The sequence below is a fragment of the Pangasianodon hypophthalmus genome, chromosome 19 (assembly GCF_027358585.1).
Source record: "Pangasianodon hypophthalmus isolate fPanHyp1 chromosome 19, fPanHyp1.pri, whole genome shotgun sequence".
NCBI classification, from domain to species: domain Eukaryota; kingdom Metazoa; phylum Chordata; class Actinopteri; order Siluriformes; family Pangasiidae; genus Pangasianodon; species Pangasianodon hypophthalmus.
In genome coordinates this window covers 8,427,795-8,447,512 of record NC_069728.1, presented here as the reverse complement: position 1 = coordinate 8,447,512, position 19,718 = coordinate 8,427,795, and the positions used below count along the sequence as shown (strand labels likewise).

The 19,718-nt window shown below is 39.0% G+C and overlaps 1 protein-coding gene across 1 annotated transcript in view; it reads right to left on the bottom strand.

The window, feature by feature from the left end:
• The window catches only part of nudt14 (nudix (nucleoside diphosphate linked moiety X)-type motif 14), a 30,927-nt gene extending 11,816 nt beyond the window's left edge, over positions 1–19,111 (bottom strand). Inside the window, exons 1-2 of the mRNA XM_026944614.3 lie at positions 18,763–19,111; positions 1,417–1,460 (exon numbers count right to left, since the gene is read on the bottom strand). Of these exons, the coding sequence (XP_026800415.3) occupies positions 1,417–1,460; positions 18,763–18,843 (125 nt within the window). The 5' untranslated portion in view covers positions 18,844–19,111. The remainder of the gene's footprint in view (positions 1–1,416; positions 1,461–18,762) is intronic.
• Positions 19,112–19,718: the final 607 nt, after the last annotated feature.

Genomic DNA, 19,718 nt, shown 5'->3' with positions numbered 1-19,718 from the left:
CTTAATGGCTTTACCTTTCAACTGCAGGATCCCCTCTTCCACCCATCCACCCCACATCTTTCTTGCAAATCCACAACTTGCACCAACCAAAACAAACTCATAGATTGACAGACCATACATTGCAGCAAAACAATGCATTAAATACCCAAATGGCAAAGTCATAAAACTGTCACAAAAGCTAAAAACTGTCACAACCTAAGAAAAGTGCATACAGTTACTCAGTCAGAACAGTATTTTTATTTACAGTCTTGATGAAATATAATATACTAAAAGATACTGATGTCCATGCAAATGACCAACTAAATGCCACTGACTATTTGAGTTTCTTCAACCATAACTCAAATGTTAAGGATCATAGTGATATGGAAAAGGTCCCTGACTTGCTCACTGAAGGTCTGTAAAGCTGCTTTGAAACAATCTGAATTTTTTTAAAGTGCTATGAAAATAATTCTCTATTCTATTCATTCAGGCAGTGGTTTGGTTCTTTCAGCCTTCTCTCACAAGCAACGTCTGTAGTTTCCTTTATTAACTGACAATGCCTACCCCCAGCAAAACCCTATACCTGAAAAAGTAATAAATCACTTTCTATAATCAATCAGTCTCCTCTCTCTCACACTTTAATCTGGCCCCCCTTTGTTTCCTTGAATAAACAAAACTTCTCAGCTTTTCATATGAAAATACAGTGTCTGTCTCTCTGATATACACTGTCCACAGAGGAGCTTAGCCCAACTTTAAAAAAACTAAACAAGCTCCATAAGAGGGGTCAGTCATTATATCTGGTAGCACCAGGAGGCTCTTGAGTGCAATTGCCCAAGGGCAACTGCAGGGTGCTCTGGGTGAAGTGGGCTCTTTTTTTGTGGGAACAAGGATCACAGTTTTACTGCTGAACGGTTTATCGCATCTGGAGAACTCAAAGGTAGCTCTATCCTGAAGTGCAATAGCTAACTTCCTCTTCTAGCACCAAAGTGAGAGATTCCAGGCCTCTGCTGCTGCTTCTTATCTCTCATTTTATAACAAACGGTTTGCATAAAAAGCCTTGATTTACATTTGCGACAGTAAAAGCAGCAGCTCTATAAATCAAACAATATTGTTAAAGAAGCTAGTAGAGCCAACCAAACCCTCATTTCCTGATGACCAAAGGCATGATAATAAGATGCCGTGATGGCGAGTTATCACTCCTACATCTGTCCTCAAAAGTAAACGGACTTACTTAAAATGAAAAAGAGTTTTGGGGCTAGACAGAGAGAAAGCAGGGCGAGGCCCAGTTACTTGTGTGACTGTGGTGATAAGCTTTTAGGAATAAAAGGCAATAATGTTAAAATGATATGGAAATATGCCATTAGGCCAAGATGGTTCAAACAAAGGCTTCTAACATACTTCAGTCTGTGGAGTATGCAAAAGGACTTGAACATTTACCTGTCATGAGTTTGCATAAAATCCCACGACTTCTTTGTTCCATTCTGTAGAGGGAAAAAAACAAAAACAAAATGTGAACATTTGTGCGTAAAAATTAACGACTAGATTACTTTTTCATATTTTATTATCATAAAAGCGGCACAAAATGAACAAATTGAGTATACTGCTGTTGATTAAGATTTAAGGATTAAGATTAAATTTTTAAAAGGAAGTTAAAAGAAATATTTTGATCACACCAGTGTTTTATTTATTAAAATACCTACACTAAACATATTTAAATTCACTGCAACTGGTCAGAATACTCAGAGAACAAAATAAAAACACAAAATAACCACCCCGCAAACCTTTTGTCTTTTGTCCATTTACGCTGGAACAAACACTTCCCCATTTCTCTAAAGGATCTATTGGCCTCCCATTCGAACTATATTTCTAAATCGCAAGATTCAGAAAAGGAGTACCTGCGCATTTTTGTCAAGTTCTCCTACACTGACAGATGAAGCAGAACATACTGCCACCTACCGCGCACTGTTCAGTGAATATTCAGTGATCTAATCTAAGCCGTGTGGCACAGAAATTATGCCTTCTCTTCACTTTAAAATGACACGCAACAAGAAAACAATCTCTCATGCAATTTAATGCCATGACCTTATGAATTTAAGACTTGCTGCTCTGATTTAAGGCCTTTTAAGGCCTTAATTTGCAGAAGGGCGAATTAAGACTTTTTAAGACCTTTGTAAGACCCACAGAAACCCTGAATTTTGAAATATATCATGCATCATGTTATGATTCACCTTACAAAAGTTGTCATTCATGATGAAAGTAAGAAATTAATAAAAATGCTACAAGTTCCAAACTGAAGTACTATTTATTTAAAAGAATTATCATGCTTATTAAGAGCATTTTAAAAAAATCTCATAGCATGTTTTCACACTTGGTCCATTTCAAGGTGTTTTCACATATAGTTCTTTTTGAATGAACAATACTCCGTGGTGTTAAAGTGGACCTGAAAGAGAACTAGCTGCAAATGACCTCAGTGCTGATGGTGTTCACAACACAAGTGGATTCAAAAGGGGAATCAGTTCTCTTTCGGGATATTTTAGCAATGATGAGAGCTCAGACCACTTCACACCATAACTCCTTTTCCAGAGTGTAATAGCTGTGCAACACTGAATTATGGACAGTGTCATTCAAAATGGTTGCTGTACGTGATGCTATCATTTGGCTGTAGATGTGCTGAATCTTCAACACCAACTCATGCTTCATGCCACAGAGCTGACAAAATACATGTATACACCACATATAATACAACAGTAATATACAGTAACTATTGTTGCTGTCACTGACACATTACTATTGTTACAGCTACCTACTTAAGCGCTATAGCATAACTACTACTGCCACAGTGCCTCTATTAGGCTATTTGTCATGTTCCTACCCAACACTGCTGACTTTGTTGGGGGACCCCACAACCCCTCGGAAAGCCTTTCTTAATTTCTGTTAGGTGACATAAAGCTGGCGCTACGTATGTACAGTGACCCACAAGTTCTTTATCCATAAAACAAAATGTGAAGTGGACTGAAATCGCTTTGTTTTCACAATGCACAAATGAAGTGGACCACAAAATGAACCCCAAATGTTCACTTGTGGGTCATTTTAAAGGTATCTGGGTTCATCTGTTGTGTGGGCAAAAAAAAATGCTGAGTCATTCATCTGAAACCACTTGGAACACAGAGAGTGTTTTCACACTCGGTTCGTTTCAGCTAATTTAAGTGCACTCAGTGCTTTTCCCCCTGATCTGAGCCATATGTGAACGCTCCAAATGAACTCAGGCCCCCAAAACTCAGACCATCTTGGGATGGTTGACAGGACCCCTATAAAATGCCCGAAGTAGCTGAGGAAAAAGAAACGAAGGTACATGAAAGTGCAAGACCAATTAAGACAGTCAGTTACCCACAATTCTAAGTGGCTACTGGTCCAAAAGAAACGAGTGTGAATGAAAACACCTTCATTCCATGTAATACGTAGGTTATTAATATGGTGCAAGGGTTAAAGATACTGATGCATCATGATAATCACTTGGTAAGTGTTCACATGTCAAGCCTCAGATTAAGTGTGGAATCAAAGTAAATGTGCATGACGCACTATGCTCTGATTAAAGCTAGTGTTTTAAAACTCAAACATGAATAAATGTCAACTACATGTGGCATTTACTCTGGGTGGTAAAAATCCTTAGTCTATCTTAGTTTATCTTAACTGACAGAATAGAATGATCCTAAAATATTTATCTGTGTTACACACTGATCCACTGAACACACTACACTGAATGTAAGAAAAGAAAGAAACACCATGTTCTCTCTTATTTTTTGTCTTATTTAGACAAAATCTCTGGCATGTCTGATGACTTTAATGCCTTGAGATATGGATTCAGCAAAACATGCAGCCCACAAGAGCAGACATGCAGGTAAAACTCTTAGCTTTTACTTTTGAGCTGATGGCTGTGTATTTAGTTTGTGTATATAAGTGTTCATGCGGAAATGTAAACAAAATTCATAGCTCAGTTAAGTTTTCAACGAATCATACTGCAAGCACAGAAGACGCATTATCGTTTCTCAGCTTTTGCTGTGTAGTATGATAAATTGAAAGTAAAACATAATTTTTATTTTCAATTAAAATTGCCACTCATAAACACAAAAGCAAGTCATTCAAAACAGCTCATGAGTTTGTCGCATTATTTTTCACCAAGTTTGATGTAACCTTATTACGTCAGACTATTACGTGTATGTGCATCATGCGTTTTAGGGTTTAAGTGTATAGAATTATGTAATTTTAATGAAAGTATTATTGTCTGTGGAATTTTTACAATATTATTGTTATGAAGTTACTCAGTTATAGCCTTTCATTTTAGAGTGTTATGGATACCTATGTTAGCCTGTATTTTCCCTAATGGTTATAGAATTAAGAATACTAGTTACTTATACATAAAGATAACTACATTATATAGCCAAAAGTTTATGGACACCTGACCATTACACCCATATGTGCTTGTTGAACATTCCATTCCAGTTTTAGTCTCCCTGTGCTGTTATAATAATTTCCACTCTTCTGGGAAGGCTTTCTGCTAGATTTTGGAGAATGGCTGTGGGGATTTGTGTTGGGATTTGTTCAACCACAACTGGTGAGGTCAGGCACTGATGTTGGGTGAGGAAGCCTGGTGCACAGTCATCATTCCAGTTCATCCCAAAGGTGTTCAGTGGGGTTGAGGTCAGGGCTCTGTGCAGGACACTTGAGTTCTTCCACTCCAACCCAATTGGAAAATGTCTTCATGGACTTCACTTTGTGCACAGGGGCACTGTCATGCAGGAACAGTTTTGGGCTCCTTGGTTGCAGTGAAGGGAAATCTTAATGCTGCAGCATACAAAGACATTCTAGACAATTGTGTGCTTCCAACTTTGTGGTTAACAGTTTGGGGAAGAATCACATATGGGTATGATGGTTAAGTCTCCACATACTTTTGGCCATATAGTGTACATCACGTGTCAACATTGCTAACAAGAAAATCCTACCAAGCGCACAGAAAAAACATAATTTTGCACAAGTGCTTATCATTGGACGAGATGGCTAATTTTCCAGATGTGCAGCAAACAACAGGAATTTTTTAATGGCCACAGACCACAGTTCAAAGTTCAGCTAGGCAAAATCAATTCAAAAGCGAAAGTAACCACTACCAGAAGCAAATGAGGCTTTCACATCCAGCATCCCTTCTCATCCAGTGAACTGTCTTTTCCTCCACATGAATTTTATTTGTGTTTGCTCTTACCACTGTTTTATCTTAAAAAGCAGGAAAGCGTAGCAACGGGTTAAAAATCATAAATGCTATGGCTGTAGATGTTGAAGTGTAGATGTAGGCACCTCTGCTATGTTAATTAAATAATCTTGGGCTAGAATAAGTCATTCATTTGCCAATTCAAGCTGCCTAGCATTATTGGATGACAGAACACACCTCCATTTGATGGCTTTTTGGCACAATGTGAACTAGAGTGCAGTAATGACAGAGCTTACTAGTTTAAAAATACCAGAGATTTTTTTTAATAAGAAAAAGTACATAATACATTTTCAAACTCATAATTCACAAGCATTTTTCATTACCAGTTCATGCATGCATTCTTCACAGAGAAAACAAGGGCACTGGGTGTTTTTAAGTCCATACTGACTGTTCAAAATCCTTGGGTATTTTATCTTGGGTATTAGTATATATATGACATTCAGAACTTAAGAGAAGCACTGAGGAGCTCAGACTATTTGGAAACTTTAAGGAAAGCCTCCTGGGTGAAGCTCAATAATGAAGCTGATTGAGAAGATGCCATGGGTGGCAAAGCTTCATCAGGAATACTGTTAAGAATTTAAAATATCAGTTAGTATGAAACTATTTAACACTTTTCTCTGTCACTGCATAATTCCATATGTGTATTTCACAGTTTTGACATCTTCATTATTGTACTAAAATAGTACAAAATAGTAAAATATGAAGAAAACTCTTCTTTGAGCAAGTAAATACTTTTGGGCCCTTTTAATAATTTACGTGTAAAGCACTTTACAGGTAAAGATTATTACAGTCATTTACATTGTGTGGTTTAAGCATAACAACACTGGCAGCTATGGTCAAAAAAAATGGAGCTCTTGCATTAAGGACATTATTACATTAAGTGATCATCATCCTCATCAATGACTTCATCTTGGCTCCTGTTCATACATGTTTGTTTCAGAAGGAGCCTCATGTCTCTTTCACTTTGGACAAAGAGTTGTGTATTAATTTTCTTTGCTAGAGGACTTCTGTGTCTTCTTGCCTTACCGACACACGTTACAATCTTGGTAATCAAATCTGTGTGCTGGGGTTTCTTCTCTGTGTTACACTCATCTAACTGGTAATATTCTGTTCATGTAGCTATGACAATACTCTGTTTATATAATAAGTATAAACTGCCTAACCTTATATTAGATAAAAATGATTAAATAATGGAAATGTTTAAGCAACACTTGAGTAGAATTCACTTTATCGAGTCGGAGATGCATTTTATTTGCATCAATGGTATGTTATGAATGAGTCTGTCTGAATACTCAAAACTCAATTCTTCTGATTGGCTTGAAGGTGTGCACTCAAACTGTTGAATGCACAGGTAGTTCCAGTCAGTTTAATCACTGTTCTAAATTAATGCGCTGCCTATAAACAATTGTAACCATGGTAACATGCAGTTACAGTTACATACAGTAGTTAAACTCACAGTTTCATTACTAGTAGAGACGCGGCACAGACGCAGGTAATTCACACAATCTCTCTCTCTCTCTCTCTCACTCATAACTATTTATTATAATTCATTCAAATAAATGTAATCTTATTGCACTACTTTATATCTGTGTATGATTTAGAGCGGGTAGAATTCTAGATCTAACAAGCCGTATGTAAAATAACTAATGAAAATTAATCGTTATTTTTATCCTTTCAGTCAAATTTTGCACTGCGAACATCAATGACAGCTTTAACTTGGCAATGCTGGCAAGTGACCATGGTATAAGCAGGATAATCCTCGTCTAGGTGTGCATAACATGATTTTAATGCACGACATGGTGGCAGAGAACCGGCTGCCTCCAGGGAATGCATTAAAATTGTGTAATGCACACCTAGCTGTGGATTATCCCTTACATAACTACATCCATCCAACTCTTTAAGCCACATGTGACAATCAAAACCCCTCTCAAATATGTCACATCCTCATACATGTCATCCATACAGTCAGGTTAGAAAACATGCATAATAGCCTGCTCAAAAAACAAATTTGCTTATTAGCAATTAGGGCATTTTCCACTCTCCTGAATATATTACATACTAATTATAGAAACAAAGATAAAAAACAAACAAGAAACTGTCTTCTAAAAAATATCTAAACAAATATAAGACAGTGGTTGACAAATCACTAGTCCAGGCACCAGGGACTAGTAGCTTTCATATTAGTGTTTTATCCAGGTATGTTTAATAACTGGCAGAGGGAAAAAAAAAAAAAAAAAAAAATTGGTATTGACATTCACAAATCAAAAGTTTTCATTTGTTATGTAGCTACGTGTAAACATAACATGCTTCACTGTGGTGCAGTGCTGCATCTTATAGTGAATACTTCTGTATCCTTATGCCTGCTACACTACAAACATTGACCAGGTCACAATCTGGCTGACAGTAAAACACTTTTAACTAGGTGGATTAATTAGCTTGCATGCATGACAGACGGTCTTTTCAGAACCAGAAACACACAGGTATGTGGAAAAACTCACGAAATGGAGCAAAATAAAGTGCAGCGCAATGCTGATGTATAACTCTCCTTATAGCACAAAGCACAGTCACTTTGCAGTTACATATAGTATAGACAGAAAATAAAGATGCTAGCCAGACTCGAGTAATATCTTTAACATGCAATGTCAGGACCGAGAACCACAGCTCAAGGCTGGAATGCTGGCTGAGAACTTGATTTGAGTGTTAAACATGACTCAGCAATCAGATTTCAATCTGGCAAGCAAGTAACACATTTGACTAAAACTGTAAATGAAAGTGGTAAAAATCTTTTCAGGATCATAATAGTCCCTGAAACACAATAGTTGGCCTGAGTTGAAAATTTCTTAGTAATGGCTATTGCTTAGACCAGTATTAGAAGACCAGTTAGAAGATTGCTTAGTAATGGCTATTTGGTTAATAATGGCTGGGTTGGTTAGTAGGCCAACAATGCTAAAAAACACATCTGTTAGAACATGGACAATCACCAAAAACCTGACAACAGATGTTTTGCTATTCAAAAAATGCAGCCCCTCGTACTGGCTTAACACCCTGAGCATGACCTACTCAATCAGTGTGGCAGGAGAGTTCGGTTAATAAATAGCAAATCTCCATTAACGGAAATGTTCATGCTTAACCCGAGGCACTGGACTAAAACAACAGTGCAGGGAGAGTGACTCTGCATGCAGCTTCAGTAAGCGAAGCGCGGCCAGAGAGGCCCACAGGGTCACTGCTGCTCGTGCTTATAACACAAATTTTGGCTCCAAAGCTTGCACTTTCAGAGGGAAAATTTGCATATGGATGTCAGATGTTTGCAAATAGTCTCATTTAACATAGTCAAGACCAAAATCTCTCAACGAGAGCTTCATGGGAGCTGTGATGTTTTACACTGAGGGAAACTAGGGAAACTTTCAATTAAAAAGTCCAATTATACCTGTGATTTTCTTAATTAAAACACATTTCTATAACCGGATTATGCAGTGTTTTTTTTAAAGGTGTTAAATCACAACACACATTTAAAAATAGCATGCACACCTTTCGCTTGAGCTAATTTCCATGCACCTCAGAGGCTGTAAGGAATCAAGAATAATAATAAATGCCTGTTGTAATGCACGCCAGGGCAAAGGTGTTTACCCTGTTCCTCAATACTTCAAAGTGAGCCACACATTTTTGTGTAGGCGTGAAATCCATCATTTCTTCCCATTCAGCAAGGTGAGTAGGGATAAAAACGACCCATCACTGGCAAGTGCGTACTTGAGTGCATAGTTGTGGAGGTGGAAGTAGGCATGTTTAAATAGGGGATAGCAATAAAAGATACCTGGCAAGCTTCCAAGTGGGCACCTCCAGGTCCACGGTCCACATGCCAACCCACAGACATACTGTAGGTACAAGTGCATACAAAGAAGAGGTGTAATTTATTCAGGCATTTCGGTACTTCAGTTTGTACTTGGAAATACAGCTGCATAAAATTGTGATGCAGTCATGACTGCTTTTCATGAGCTTGTGGGATCAGATTCCACAAAATGCAAAACTATTATCTCCCTCTAACCCTGATGATCATGACAGCTGACCAGAGCAGACTCACTAGCGGGAAAGACATGCAAGTTCATACAGAGCTGGAACGTCAGTAGCATGAAGACACAGTGCTGACACGACATGCCCGGAAAGGGCAAGTGATGCACAGGCCGTCATCCAGTCGCATGCTCTTACAAGAAAAGCACAATATGACTGAGGCCTTAAGGCTGAGAAAACAGTTTTAAAGTGGAACCTTAGGTTTACAGAGCTCCTCTGTAATTACTGCCATAAGATCTTGCTGCATCATCAAACAATGCTGGAGCCCTTTCCAAGTACTTTCGCCTTGGGCCAGTGTCAAACAAGTACTTTCGCTCTAAGCCCTCATCAACCCCTTTGAGATCACTTCACGTGAGAACAAATACAACTGTACTAAACATGCACTTGTGTCGGATTCATCATAACTAAAGCTACCCTCATTTGGATCTCCTGTAAAATGGTTACAAAATAAGAACGAAAGGTAAGTTGTCTGTTTAAATCCAGCACAGTGTAACAAGGCATCACCGTAGGACAACAGTTGTTATTTATATATATTTTTTTAATTTGACTAGAAATAAGAACTTAGAAACAAGTTCGAAATAAAGATATGTAAATTGCTAGGTTTGTTTACTTGGAAATTATGCTGTTGGCAAATCTTATTGTTCAGCATAACTGAATATAATAAAATCATATAGTGTGTATATATAGAACAGTATCTAGTAATCCAAGGGCTTTTCAGAGATGCATTTTAGCCAAGCAATGAGAGCAAAATGAGAGACAGCTACAGGAAAATCCCACACCTTTTGCAGAACCACTTTCAGGAATGTTAAAAAATAAATGTTCTCTTCCAGTAAACATATTTTTAAGCAGGTACCAAGTCAGTCCCCATGAAAGAAAATCCAGAATCTTAGCCAATGTACTATGAAAGCTCAAAAACAGCTTCCCATTGACCTTTTCAATTGTACAACATGGTACACGGTTTTATTCTCTGAAGCTGCATTTAAATAGACCAACATTAATATGACATTTTTCTTATAGAAGAATGAAACTGTGTGTGCTAAACTGACTGAGATGTGCACACCAAGTGCTTGATAAATTTCAAACCCTCAACTTGTAGAAAATAAACAGGTCCAAACAGTGGGATACAGGCATATGTCTTCTTACTCATTAATTTGGTATCGCAATCCACCTGACATTGGTATCAAAGTCAAACTTTTAGTATTGTGACAACTCTATAGGACATATAATTGCTACATAACAGTTTTCTTACATGCAAAGTATAATATGACATTAAAAGGTAGATGAAACCACCACTACTGTAATTTCCAACTGCCCATAGTCCATGAGAGGTCACTGGCTTGTCTGGTCAAGTTGATGAGTCTAAGTGCACCATGTTATGTCACTGCTGAGGAACACTAGCCTACAACGACCTGCTGAAGTACCAGTTTCTTTTGTAGGCTTTCCTGTCTATCCTCGTGCAGGCCAAGAACTGTGCATGGTGCATGCGCAGATGGTAGGGCTCCTCATTATCAGGGCCACTCACTAGGTATGTGTGAAAAGCCCTTTGGGATCCTCAGAATCTCCAAAGACAGTGATTACAATAGAGATTAGAAGGCCAAAAGATGGGGGAGATAAAACCACAAAATTAATGTTCTTCCCCTGGCCTTACTTGCAATAAAGGATCAGAAGTGAAAGGGGATGGCGAGGTAGGCCTTGTACTTTTGGATGCTTAAAGTCTAATTACCATCAACTCCTAGTTTATAATATAATGCTGTGACCCCAGCAGCTGTCATGAATTCAATTGCCAGCGTGCTGCCGTTTACAATCAGGGCCTTTAATTCCCACCATGTGCTGTACAACTTCTCAAGATTTAAAGCCCTCATCACACTCCATACCCACCAGGCAATCACACTCAGCCAGTATTAGAAATGAGTATTCATGGGGATAGAGATGCTAACTGAGTGTGTGGCTGAAGAGTGCAGGTGGCAATTAAACCCCTGCAGACATTACGCATGAGAAGAAAGATGGAGGCGCTGATGTGTTCAAAGCACCAACGACAACACTGTTGGATTCCCTCAGAATTTATAAGGGATAAGAGCAGATGATAGTCCTTAGATGAGCACTGCATGATTATCTGTTGCAAATGTATAACAGACAAGGGCTGGGAGTTACACCGCTATTGAAGTGAACACTGGTATGATGCAGTGCCACACTATGGATTTTACCATATCGTGGATATCGTGATAAGCTGAAAACATCAGCGTCAGAAACAGCTTTGGGACGAGACGAATTAAACATGAATGGCTTAAATAATTAATAGAAACTTACATACAGGTTAAGAATGTTCTATTAACAGTTTACAGTGATGGTACAGACAGATTATTATTGCTGGACAAAACGCATCTAATGCTACATTACCCATGTGAGTGGTAAAATTAGAGCTAGCTTTGCTAAGTTTAGAACGTGGAAGTAAGCAAAAGCAAAGTAAACTGAAGAAACAAGAAAAAGAAAAAAAGTGTTTTGAACTCTCCAATATTAAAATACACTTCCTGGCCCTCATCTTGTGCTCCAGACTCCCTCGCTTTCTGTCATGGTAAATGGAGAGTAATTTGAGTTCCTATCAATGTATGTTCGACTTAGCTAACATTAGCTAATATTATACAAGTACATATTAACATCACCTTACTATATTTTTATTAAGGCCCAATTTTGGCCAAGAATGGTCACAAACAACTTTTTTTTTTTTTTGGCTGAAAAAAAGGAATAAGATTTTGATCCAAGAAACATTAAGCCAATCTACAAAGAAGTGTACATGTTCAAAAACTTTACCTTAAAATCCAATTTTCATGATTGATGCAGCTCCCAAATTCACAGCTAGTAATATTATTACGCCCTCCCCAACTCTCCTTAAACCAAAAATGGTGGAAATACTTGTTTTCCTGTCTTTTTATAGGCCATTGGTTCTGGAAAATCACATCGTTTATCATGATATTTTAAAATGGAAAACCACAAGCAGGGAAAAAATCAGTCTCACACAAGCACAACTTGTGAGCATTCACTCATGTGCTTTCTTGTACCAGTTTAGTATAGTTTAAATCGTACTGGTTTAGTATAGTTTAAATCATACCTGTTTAGTATAGTTAGGTTAGTAAAGTCTAGATTTTAACCAATACCAGAGCGCACACTGTTACAGTAGGCTGAAATATTGCCCATGTGCTGTTTAGATTATAGGACTACACTGCAAAAAATATAAGATTCATGCTGTATTTTAGTTTTTATAGCTTGAAACTACAACTGTGCCACGCAAAATGCACTTATTTTTATTTTAATTTGCCGCTGTGCATTAGCGGTGCTAATGAAGCTGAATGAAATTTTAGTTCAGTTTAAATTAATTATTATAAAATATTCCATAAATTAAAAAAATAATTTCAAAAGATGGGTATATATATATATATATATATATATATATACACACACACACACACACACACACACACACACACACACACACACACACACATATATATATATATAGAGTAAATATGCAATATGAAAAAATACGTAGATTATATACAACATGTATGTATTCTTCTTCCTCCTACTCCTACTCCTATTATTATTATTATTATTATTATTATTAAAGCAACATTTCTATTACTTTTTTTTAAAAATATTTTTCTGATATCATATCATTATCATCTGGATCATTAAAAAATATTGTGATATGAATTTGATAGTTCACCCCTACAATGGACAATGTCCAGGAGCAAATCTGAGTTGACCGATACGAATGTTTCCATGGACATCCTGATATACAACCAACGGGTGACTTTGTCTCATCCTGAGCAACTGCACTTTCCGGACAACCACACCAACAATGGCACACACCACCTCACTTGTGTACACAGGTTAATGGCAGTCTGTGCACTGCTTCAGCATAAACAGTCCAGATCACTAAGGTAAACAATACAACTTTAATTACATCAAGTAGCAACCAGTGTAACAGAACCCGACAGCTATCAAACAAACCTCTCACTGTATAAACAACCAGAGGACGCCTCCTTACCAAGTACACGCTGCCTCTACAAACACATGTATTCAGTGTAGAAATTAATGAGCACTAAAGTACAGAACAGAAAGGAGGTTACCAAATGAGGAAAAAGCATCTGATTTTTCCTGAAACAAAATAATTGTGTGTGCTTGTAAATTACACAGGGAGGCCGAGAAGAGCTTAAAAGGGCTTTGTGGGTTTAAAACCTCAACTCTTGCGCACCAGAGAACAGAAACAGGAATAAAAGAAAGAAGAACAGAACACAGCTGAGGGAGTTCAATCTGTGTCCATCTGCTGTCTTTGCCACCACACCCCCCAAACACATCCACTCTCCTTCTACACCATCCTACAGGTGTAAATGCTCAAATTAGCCCTTTATCCTCTAGCAGTCATACACAGCATGGTGCAAACTAAAGCTTATGTCTATTGGGCCACCATGACTAGGCCCTTCCATCAGCTCTCTCCACCACTTCCTAACAATTTAGAGCCTCAGCTACAAGAGGCATGATGGCATAATGGAGGAAAAAAAAAAAAAAAAGCTGATGAAGATTTTGATCAGTTCTCTTCCAAAGACACTTCAACTTACAGGAAAAAACTACAAGAGCACTATCTAAAGAAAGACAACTGTACTTTATATTACCATGTGAGTGATTTATGAAGTCTTTCAGAGCCTCTAAAAGTCATTGTTCCCATGAACAATCCATAATCTCACAGGGAAGTGATACACAGGACATAAATACAATGCCATGAGTGGCGACTGAAAACGCCCGGCTACAGGGCCGAAGCTACTCCACACAGTGGGAAAATGTTCTCGAACTAGTTGCCACCCAGCTCTCACCATTATATAGCTCAAAGATCTCAGACAGGCTGAGGAAGTTTGAGGTTACCAGCAAACGAAGGCTATACAATGTTGGGAAATAGACATGGCTATTTTATTCACTCGCTCCCATAAGATGGGTGGTAGTGCTACGGTGCTGGCGACACGTTCCCCCTGCAAATCCCACGAGAGAGCCAGAGTAATAACTAGGCCAGAATATGCTAATAAAGGCTGCTACTACTACCAATAAAGCAGAACACACACGATGTCAAAAAAACTGTCTGACATTTTCCATGCCTTAACAAGCTGGCTGCCAAAACAATAGAACTGAAAAGCATGCCTGCATCTCACCTTTCCTTCTCCACAGCTGATTAGTGGAGTGTCAACAAAAGAGCACACCCCCTATCTTCAGAAGAGGTCAAAGGACATCACTGACCTCACTGACCACCTGTGCATTAGCTCTCTAGGGTGACCTTAACAAGGCTCAGTGCAACAGCCATCTGACATCTTGGAATATTCTCCACTCAGAGATCCCCATCAACTGGCGCATGATATACTTTTTTTCTTATCTGTCAAGATGCATAAACTGGCTGGCAAGCAATGATTTCGGAATGGCATCCTTGGGAAAAAGATCTTGCTTAGTCTATCCTTTATATTGCTCATCAGGATCTGATATTTTAATCACTCCTGTTCTTTCTCCCAAACATCTGCCCATTATGAACACCCAGCGATCTGGTGCTTGACCAATGACTGCCACATGTTTCCTTGTCTTCCTCACCCTTTGCTCACTCTAGCGTGCCTGCCCCCATTGTTCCTCATCTGTTCTTCCCCACACGATCTGCACCGTTGTCCATCCGCCAGCCCCATGTCCTAATCCACCACCTCCTCCCACCTCTCTACAACATGCTCTCTTTGATACCCCTCCTCTCTGGCTCAGACCCCTGTGGCTATAGCAGCAGGTTGGCAGCTGGAGCAGTTGACCATGTTGGCTCAGCTGCTGGCTTACAAGACACGAGCGAATCCCAGGTTTGCACGAGAACGACTCCGGGAGCGCTGTGCGATGAGGATTTCATTATCCAATGTGTTGACTAATTAATTAGGGCTTAATCTACCAGTGGGTCAGCATTTGATGATTATGTTCCCTGAGATGCTACCAACCATACCATTTGTCTTCCCACATACTGTAAACTTGCTAGAAATAATTTCAGAAATACTAGATACAATTAATCAAAAGTTCTACAAAGAGAAAAGCCAATGAAGCTATGTAAATTTGGACCAGGCACAGGTCAGTAGTTCCCCAACTACTAAATTAAGCACTTCAAACACATAATAAAGGCCCTTGAAGTGGATGCATGGCAATGGATTTCCACAGTGTGAGAAATAGCTAATTTGGCAGCCTTAGCCATTGGTGGACTTGCCCCCAAGTGCCAAAAGGCACTGGATATCAGACAGCAGAAGATCCCAATTGAGAGTGCTGTATTCAGGTGGTCCAAGCTGTGTACACATAGTGGTGGTAGTATGAAGAGCTGCAGTTTGTAAGGAAGTTGGCAGCAGCAGCAGTCTCCTGGTACATAGTGCCAGCAGGGACATGTGGGTGGCACAGCACACTGACTCAGTGCTGCGGCTGCTGTGGCTGCTGCAAAATCTAAGGGGAGGGGGAGCTGCCACTTATCTAATGCAGCTCCTAAAAAAAAAAAAAAAAAAAGACTATGTGAGGCCATTTGATTTTAGCTTTTAAGGCACCTTTTCCCTCCTTTCAAGCTGGGCCTGTGGTATAGGTGGCATGAGTGAACTAAGTGGATAAATCCTGTACAAGCCAAGAGATTAATTGTGAGTTGCAAGTACGACTGAGTGTGTTTTAACATCCCAGGGTGACAGATTTTGAGGATGCCAATCATGCCTATAGCATCATCAAGGTCAGAGCCAGTCCTGCTCTTATCAACTACAATATTTATTCATTCATCTTCAGTAACCACTTTATTCTTATCAGGGTCACAATGGGTCTGGAGCCTATCCCTGGAACACTGGGTATGAGGCGGGAATACACCGTGGATGGCACTCCAGTCCATTTCTGGGTACCATGAACACACTTTCACAAACTCAAATCACACCTACCGACCTACTGGCATGTTTTTGGAAAGTGGGAGGAAACCGGAGGAGGAAACCAATCCCAGATAGCAACAAAATATGGGCGAGATCTGGCTTACTTTAGGCCCTTCTGGTTTAATTCTGGCACAGTTTTTTTCACAGTCTTGTGTGTAACAGCATTAGGCTGAGCTCTGGCATGAGTTTGGAGCTTAAGTGCCATTCGAGGGGAGTGGGCCATGGTGGTATGTGGGCCTAAATTCAACCAGATAAGGCCCACAACCAATTTTGCTATCTGGGATGTGGACAGAGAGAACATGCAAAACTCCACACAGGATCTGAGCTCAGGATCAAACTGGGGACCTTGTAGCAATGAGAGTGCAAGGCTACCTGTGGCACCACCCAGCTATAATTTTGAGAACATTTCACTTTGAAAATTTGTCAATTATGACTAAAATGACTGAGATCACAGATTAAATGGAATTTCCTGTAGAATATCATTTTAAAGGACTACTAACTAGAGAGAAGGAATGTAGGTTCTTAGAGGTCAAAAAATGAGCAATTGTCCTTTGCTAACACAACTGAATGACAAAGGTCTTATTTTGATACAGTGACAAGCCATTTCACCAGCCATGTGGCCAACTCAAAGTTTTACATATTACACTTTCAACTTTCACTTATTAATATTAAAACATATTAAAAATTCTCTATACTCAGATTAACCACACAGAGGAAGTTCATTCACAATGTTTCCATTTTTTACAGAAGTACACTTATCATATCTTTAGCTGATTACCCAACATTGTCTAAAAACGGCCTTCCCCAAGTAAGAAGCCAGTTTTGCTAATGACATCAATCTGAAATTTTGGTCTTCCAGGACACGTGAGTTCTGAGTGGCCTGAGAGTGATTTGCCTGCACAACGTGCATCACCTCATCGACTCTGCATTACCAAAATGAGTGAGAGTCCCATGAGCATGGAGTGTGATTGCGCCATGCATTCCATCCATGCCGGCACCAAGCACCGGATGCGGCTGACTAAGACATCGCACAAAGAACAATAGGCCTAGACCTGGGGATTGCCGCTTTAACTTTAGAGGAAGCATTACTACATAACTAAAAATGCACATAGTGCCAAGCACAGATGGAGAACAACAATCAGAGAGGAAGCGACTTCAGGTGCCCCACAAAAACCGAGCACTTAATGCATGTCAGGACAACAGGAGGAAAAAAGACGTTGTATCAGGAAATGTTGATGAATTCGCTGAAAAGTTTACCGCAGCTCTGAGATTCCGTAGAATAGAGAGGGAGGAATAAATTTGTTAACAGTAATGCATTCATGAATAGATGACAAAGGTTACAGTGACAAAGGAAAATAGCCTATTATGCGTAAGATTAAGGTCTAGTTATAATAGCAAACATCATTGGGGACTTCCACAGTGATATAAGAGAAAGAGAAACCCTTACTGCCTTATTTCAATTAACTAAGAACAAGAATAGCTGAAACATTTACAAAACTTTTATTTGTAGAAATTTTAATAAAATAAAAATACACACTGCCATGGAGAAGAGGATCCAAAACGTGTTTACAGAATTCTGCAAATGTCACAGAGTCGTTTGTAGTAATTGGATCATTTCGGGGTTTTTTTTTTTGTTGTTGTTTTTAACATATTAATACACTTGCACCTTTTCTCATTCAAATGCTATTTTTCATATCAAAACATGACATTCAAGCCATTTTGCAGATTCACTAGATCCACGACTCTCACAACTGGAGTCTGCGTATAGCCGTAATGGCATTTTTTTTTTCCTTTTTTTATTTTAATGAATTTCATAGCAATAGAGATCAAGACCACCCACTACCAAAGTTCTTATAGTTGCAATAGTTATTATTTTGCTATTACAAGCCTAACTGACAGGTCACCTTAACTGAATGGGTTAAATTGAAACCTTAAAAAAAAGCAGAAAATGTGCCGTTCATATGATGTATATTAAATATGTTGCATCTACAGTGTGTGTATGGTAAGGTCAGTAATAAACAGGTCGAGGCTCCAAAAACAGACAAACAAACAAACATATGCATTATGATTATTTGATTACACAACTGTGCTATGATCATAAAGGGGTCTGAGGTATATATATATATATATATATATATATATATATATATATATATATATATATATATATATATAATGTTTTTGGATTCTGCTAACTAGCTAGCTTGTTCATAAATAAAGCATGTACATTACAGAGCAAGGGAGAAAGGGATTCCCCCTGTAGCTTGTTAGCACGCTGCTAGCCAAGCTAAAGCACAATGTTTTTAATTTTCAGCGACATTTTTACGACACATACACCGCGCAAAATCCCCCGCTTGACCTGAGTTAGAGAAAACACATGACTCTGAAGCACAAAGCCGCCGTTTTCCAGTAAGAGCAGTGGCATGGAGAATGGGGGCTGGGCTGTTAGCAGGAAAATGTGCAGTCTGACAGATGACAGCGTGCGAGTGAGCTTTATTTCCGACTCACCTGGCTATAATGCACCGTGAACGCTTTCAGATAATTCGAGCTGGTGCACGGAACCACCTGAATATTATTAATCTGCTCCATGGTTCACGCACACATACACACACACACACATATAGCCTAGATATATACACACACACACACTTCCTCACCGGTGTTCCTCAAAACACACAACTCAACCGCAGCCCTACTCTGGCTAAATGTAGCTCTACGGAAGCCTGTGAAGTACATAATAATAACGTTGATATTTGCTTTAGAGTGCGTGTCGTGCTCATTAAAGCTTTTTACAGTGTAACAGGGTCTAACTCTGAGACCGAATTTGCAAACCGAACAGAAGAAATGGTGTGATAGTAAACCTTTCCTTCACTAGTTCCCTAAAAGGAAGTGAAAAAGCGGAGTTTTGTTTTCCCGCCCAGAGGGCGACCTCAGGCACATTTGGCGCGCAGCAGGTCAGGCGCGCGAACGAAGCAGCGTACGGCTCGTGCCTTCAGCGCCCCGCCCTCTCTCCCGCCAACACTAATACACCTTTTCTAGGTGTCACATAACACGACCACACCAACCCTCTGAGTGATGTTAATGCATGCTCACATTTTTTCCACCTATCTTATTTCTTAGTCATATAAGCATGCATGTCAGTGCTGGAGAACCTTCGTGCCCATTAGTGTAAAGAGTTGAACATAATGTGATTTATGTGAAATTAGGAACAAAGCCAAACATATAAATGGATTTCGAACAGGTTCGGATTTGTTCAGAATATCACATAAATCACATTATACTCAACTCTTTACACTCCTTAACTAATACTTTGTTAAGGCACCTTTTGCTTGTAATACAGCACTTTATGGGTAAGAATCTACCAAATTAGCACATCTTGATTTGGCAATTTTATTCCACTTTTCCAGACTGCAAGGGGATCTCCTGTGCACAGCCCTACTTCAAGTCATTCCATGGTTTTTCAA